The following is a 6,586-nucleotide window of genomic DNA, read 5'->3' on the forward strand; positions in this document are numbered from 1 at the left end:
AGTTAGTTCCCTCGCTCTACAATAGGGAGAAATATGTTCTCCACTACCGGAATCTCAAGTTTTACATCGCTAAGGGGATGAAATTGGGGAAAATCCATCGAATACTCACATTCGAGCAGGGTGCGTGGTTAAAACCCTTCATCGAGTTCAACACGGAGAAACGGAAGCAGGCAGTGAACGACTTTGAGAAAGATTTTTTCAAGTTGGCCAACAATAGGTACGCATCTACGCTACGCTAAGTTATTATTTCACACGTAAATTAATGAAATTTTTTATCTATTAACAGTGTTTTCGGGAAGACGATGGAAAACCTCCGCAACAGGATCAACTTTGATCTTGTCCAGACCCGGGAGATGGCAATCAAGAAGGCCAGTTCACCGACATTCCAGAAGTTCACCATCTTTAGGAACGAGCTGGTCGGGATCCATCGTCTGAAGAAACCCCTCAAGTTGGACCGACCTATTTATACCGGTTTCGCCATCTTGGATCTCTCAAAGTTGCTCATGTACGACTTCCATTACAACACTATGAAGGCTAAATATGGCGACAACCTCAAACTTCTTTTTACCGACACAGGTATGATTTTTTAAAAACGTTTACTAGATTTAAATCCTTTTTCTACTTTCAATTTTAAAAAAACTAATTAAATGTTTTTACGTATAATTGCAGACAGCCTGACCTATCAGATTTTCACCGACGATTTGCCCCGGGACTTTGCCCAGATGAAGGAGATGTTTGACTTTTCCGCCTACCCCAAGGAACATCCTCTCTTCAGCGAGGAAAACAAGAAGGCCCTCGGAAAGTTCAAGGACGAACTCAACAGCGTCCAGATTCAAGAGTTCTGCGGCTTGCGGCCGAAAATGTACAGCATCTTGTCGGCAAAAGGTGAAAAGAAGACGGCGAAGGGAATCTGTCGTCGCGTTGTCAAAAAGAAGATACGTCACGCTCAATACAAGCAATGCCTGCTTCAACGTAAACTCACCACTGAGGAGATGAAGAGGATAGTCAGTGTTAAACACGAACTATTTTCCATCACTCAGAAGAAACTCGCTCTTAACACATGCGATGATAAGAGATTCATCATCGATGGAGTGTCTACGTACGCGCATGGTCATTTTAAAATTAAGGAATAATTCCATATTTACTTTCTGTAACCCTATCCCCTCCCATACCCTTTTGGTGCGAAGTGGCCGAACCGGTCCACGCCCAATTTCCCTCCCTCCCATACCCTTTTGGTGCGAAGCGGCCGAACCGGTCCACGCCCAACCCTTTTCCCTTAAAATTTCATAGTTTAATGTATAGTTTATAAGTTTAAATAATTTAATGTATATATTTTAGGATTCAAAAGTATAATTGTATAGTTTTAAGTTGTTTTTTCTCGAATGAGTTTTACTCCGTGATACTACGGTTTCTCATTCAAAATAAAAAATTTTTTAAATACAAATTGCATCCCTCTTATTTCATACAACTTAGGCAAATTTCTTTTTTTTTATTTTTCCCATTTAAAGGTGCAGCGCGAGGGTCCAGCCGCGTGCGCGTGTTTGAATTTCCCGCGTGTAGGAATAAGTTCGTGCGCGATTTAAAGAATCACTTATAGATGTGGGTATTTATAGGATTTTCATGCGAGGGGTTTCAGCCCTCGACCAATGACAGGGCTACTATTTTTGGTGAAGTTGAGTTCAACCATACTTGTCCTCGACCTGTAGGGTGGGTATATGGGTTTTACTTACAAGTTTCCTAACATAAACAAACATTGTAACTCCGACTATCATCCCATGTCAACACTCAGCGACGAAGTTTCCTGCAAACACCTATCATGATTTCGAATTATTGACTTAGGATGTTTATTTTCCATCAGAGTTTCTCTATTCCCGTTCTAAAGTTTGAAACATGCGTATAATTGGAGGAATTAAATTTTAATAATAAGTTGAACTCCTAAAATTTGGGGTACACACATATTTTGTGAAATAGTATTAAATTTGTATATTAAGTAGAAATAACTCCTAAAATTTGGGGTACACACATATTTTGTGAAATAGTATTAAATTTGTATATTAAGAAGAAATAACTCCTAAAATTTGGAATATGCCTACATTTAGATAAATGAAAGAAGTACTAATTTTGAATATTTATTATTATTTATATTCAATGTATTATTTACGTGAATTTTTAGAGTTGCATACACTTAGAGAAACCATTTGCATACAGAATTCTAGTACACTGACCCCGTTTCCACATTTCCTACACCTGAAACGGCGAATTAAATATCAATAAAGAGAGATTGATGAATTTGAATATTAGGTGGAAATAATACCTGAAATTTGAAATATGCCTATAGGATTTTGAATATATATGTCTAAGTTGTATGAAGTAAGAGTGAAAGAAAATTAGTATTTAACGGAATTTTATTTTAAATGAGTAAAACTCATTCGAGAAAAACATAACTTAAAACTATACATTAAATGATTTAAACATTATACATGGGGAAAACTAACTAATATTTAACGAAATTTTATTTTGAATGAGAAACCGTAGTGTCACGGAGTAAAACTCATTCGAGAAAAACATAACTTAAAACTATACATTAAATGATTTAAAAATTATACATGGGAAATACTAACAAACTTTGAAATTTTAACTAACTATTAAACTTTGTGGTGGGAAGAGGGGTTTCCGATGGATCGACGATAGGATCGGGCTCATCCAACTATTGTCCACCGACTTCCTGTCGGTCCATAATTCGGTGAATGTCGCGGTTCTCTTGGCTGGAAAGGTCCGGAAAGTCCTCGTCCTCTTGGTCCATAAAACGTTGAAGATTACGCTCCTCCTAGCTTGTCATGGTATCCATCTCGTCATCTTCTACGATCGGGAAATGTTCGCGCATGTGGAGACTCGATTCATCCGGACCGTCGAACCATTTGTCGCAAATACTGCATGCAACCCTCGGAGGCGGTGGTGTAGGTCCATCCAGCGAAGAACCGTCCAACGTGATGACGACAGGACTGTCCACTTCTTCCTCTTCTTCAAGGTCCATGAATTCGTTAAGGGCGCGATTCCCATCGTCAGACAGTTCATCTAGATGAAAGGAAGAAAGGTCCGACGACACCCTACGGGTGACGGCGGAAAGAGAGCCAAAAACCGAGGGAGGGGTGGGGAAAATAGGGTTGGGTGTGGAGTGGTGAAGTTTCGGCCCTTTCGTCTCGGGAGAGGATGGGTCGGACGTGGACCGTTTCGGCCTCTTCGTCACGGGAAGGGGTGGGGAAATAGGGGCTGACGTGGACCGTTTGGGATCCTTCACCTCGGGAGGGGAAGGAGATGGAGTTCGAGGGGTCAAACGATTTCCTCTACATATCAGGTCGTTTATAATTTGGCTCTCCGTACTATTCAACTTTTCTACACTAATAGAACCCTCGGAGAAATTAAGGGATAGTCTACTATCGTACTCAGTAAAGTGTTGGGTTGGGGAAACAAGAGGAATAGAGATTGATGGACTCGAAGTTGGGACAGCTGGGGTGATAGTGGGAGGGGTTGAGGAACCTGAAATTGAGACAACATGCGAAAAGAAAGAAGAGGTTGAGGAGTCCGAAGTTGGGGTAACAGGGGGAGGGGATGGGTCGGACGTGGACCGTTTGGGATCCTTCACCTCGGGAGGGGAAGGGGATTGGGTTGGTGGGGTCAAACGATTTCCTCTGCATATCAGGTCGTTTATAATTTGGCTCTCCGTACTATTCAACTTTTCTACACTAATAGAACCCTCGGAGAAATTAAGGGATAGTCTACTATCGTACTCAGTAAAGTGTTGGGTTGGGGGAACAAGAGGAATAGAGATTGAAGGACTCGAAGAGATAAGGGGAGAGGAAGAGGGACCCGAAGTTGTGGTAACATGCGAAAGAAAGGTAGAGAATGATGAACCTGAAGTTGGGGCAGCGAGAAGACCCTCTTCACGGTTCATGAACGCGTTCAAGGCACGATTCTCATCGTCGGACAGTTCATCTAGGGAAGGAATAGGGCTGGAGGTGGACCGTTTCGGCCGCTTCGTCTCAGTGGGGATAAAGGTAGAGGTTGAGGGACTCGAGAATGGGATAGCAGGAGGAACAAAGGTAGAAGTTGACGGACCCAAGAATGGGACAAAGGTAGAAGTTGATGGACCCGGGGATGGGATAAAGATAGAGGTAGATAAGTCTGTATTGCCCATGCGGGGGTGTGGAACCTTAGGGGAAGCTTTAGAGTGTTTGGTACACATATGTATCTTTAAATTCGCAAACCGGGTATAACTAGCTGAACACTCCGTACACGGGAAGGAGACACCCTCATGTTTCTCCCTCTTGTGCCTATAAAGTTCCTTCTTTCTGAGATACGCGCACTCGCACATATTACACTTAAACATCCTCAAAGAATGAATGGGATAACCTTAATCTCGGAAAAAATCGCAAGTAACTTAAACTTGGAAAATTTAGTAATTTCGGTACTAGCCCGTAAATTTTCTCTTACCTTCTGCAAAATAACTTCCAACAGCAGAAGTTACAAAGTATTCAAAAATACTATAAAGCAACTAAGAGGCAGGCTGGATCTCGTCTGAAGTCAGGAACAAAAAGTGATTGAGTTTGAGCATACGCCAAGCTTTTATACTCTTGGCGCCGTCCATTAAATCTCTGCCTCAACCATCATACATGGTTTACATTGACGTCACGTTGAAATCCTCGTCATGTTTCGAAATTCGCGTCAAGTTTCAATCTAGATCGTATACTCGCAAGTTTCCCAGCATAAACAAATATTGCAACCCCAACTATCATCCCATGTTGACACTCGACGTTAGAGTTTCATACAGGCGCTTATCATGATTTCAAATTATTTACTTGGATAGTTTATTTACCATCCTAGTTTCCTCATTCTCGTTCGCCGACCTCGTTATTTACATTTCCTATCCCTGAAATAGGCCTATCAATAAAGAGAAATTGGTTAAAGCAGGATCAGATGACAAAGGAGTCTTGGACGCTAGCTTCCACAATATAGAGGGCAATGGCACCCGCGTACGTCACAGCTGTAGCGGTATCGTTTGCCATAGAGGCGCTATCAGACATTATAGCAGACGATGCTTTTGGTGGATTATATCTGGCACCAAAGTCTGCTGGGAATCTTTTTGTAATAACGGACTAACGGTGGCTACTGAGGTTCGTCCTATCCGATCGCGACATAAATATACACAATATAATTACTTTATTCAAACAGCTGTAACCGTTGGTATTAAGATAAAAGATAAGACTACATTTTGTGACTTTAAACCTACTAAATAGGGTCAAATTAAGTCCAAACTAGCAGAGAACCCCAGGTAAGCCAAGGCTTAATTAACAATTTGTTCCCACTGGAATGATTGGGGTCGGGTTTTCAAAAGATAAAAGCAAGGTTTTAAAAGATGCCGAAACACAATGTTATATATGTGTTTTAGGGCCAAAATATTCCGTATTTTGGCTACAAGAGGTTGGAAACGAAATCACTGTCTCTTACTTTTTGAGCTTTGAAAGATCGTGAGTGATTTCTTTTCCCAACCTCTTGTAGCTATCATTTAATTCAAGAAGAAATTTAGAAAAATTTGGCACTGAAACACATTTTAGTTTTTTAATAGTGTACATACGGTACTAGCTCGGCTTTTCATTATCAATTTTAGCCTAAAAAAAAAGATTAAAAAGCCGTTGAAATCCAATTTTTAACTCAAATACTCGTTAAGCCTAGGCTAATTATAAGCAGACGATACGTATTTTTAAAGAGAGGCTCTCAGATCTCCTTTCGAGACTTTGCAGCCACGCTATTGGTTGGAAAATAAAGCTCAAATTTCCTACGAGTGGTGGCACTGGCGTAATGATTTTGGTTAATAACCGTGACGTTCGTGGATCCCATTGCCCTCTACATTATGGAAGCTAGCGTCCGAGACTCCTTTGTCATCTGCTCCTGGTTAAAGTTGAAATAATTTATAAAGTTTGAAATATAATTAGAAATATTAAATGAAAATATTTAGCTGGAATATGCCTATATTTAGTGAGATAGTATTAAATTTGTATATAAATAACTCCTAAAATTTGAAATATTCCTATATTTAGATAACCAACACCTCTGTTTTGGCCTACGTTAATGATACAGGATTTGAAGCATGTGTCGGGAAACTATTTAAGATATCAGTACCACCATCATATTCAAGAAATTCGAGCCAATATACCTCAACTTAATACTTCTAATATAGTATCAAATTTGTATACAATAACTCCTAAATTTGAAATATGTCTATATTTAGATAACCAACACCTATGTTTCGGCTTTCGCTAATGATACGAGATTTGAAGCAGGTGTCGGGAAACTATTTAAGATAACGGTACCACCGTCATATTTCAAGAAATTCGAGCTAATATACTTCAACTTAATACTCCTAATATAGTATTCAATATGTACATAATAACCCCTAAAATTTGAAATATGCCTATATTTAGATAACCAACACATCTGTTTCGACCTACGTTAATGATATGGGAATTGAAGCAGGTGTTGGGATACTATTTAAGATAGCGGTATCCCCGTCATATTCAAGAAATTCGAC

General features: G+C 39.9%; 1 protein-coding gene across 1 annotated transcript; it reads left to right on the forward strand.

Annotated features, from left to right (window-relative positions):
• The first annotated feature begins 511 nt into the window (after positions 1 to 511).
• LOC149672249 (uncharacterized) lies at positions 512 to 1,238 on the forward strand. The gene is made up of 2 exons (XM_089840268.1): positions 512 to 576; positions 670 to 1,238. The coding sequence occupies exons 1-2, from the start codon at positions 528 to 530 to the stop codon at positions 1,131 to 1,133; spliced, it is 513 nt and encodes a 170-aa protein (XP_089696394.1). The 5' UTR covers positions 512 to 527; the 3' UTR covers positions 1,134 to 1,238.
• The last annotated feature ends 5,348 nt before the right edge of the window (positions 1,239 to 6,586 follow it).

Source organism: Phalangium opilio, unplaced genomic scaffold (genome assembly GCF_054372755.1).
Source record: "Phalangium opilio isolate 3A_F unplaced genomic scaffold, DU_Popi_V2 ptg000053l_1, whole genome shotgun sequence".
Classification (NCBI taxonomy): domain Eukaryota; kingdom Metazoa; phylum Arthropoda; class Arachnida; order Opiliones; family Phalangiidae; genus Phalangium; species Phalangium opilio.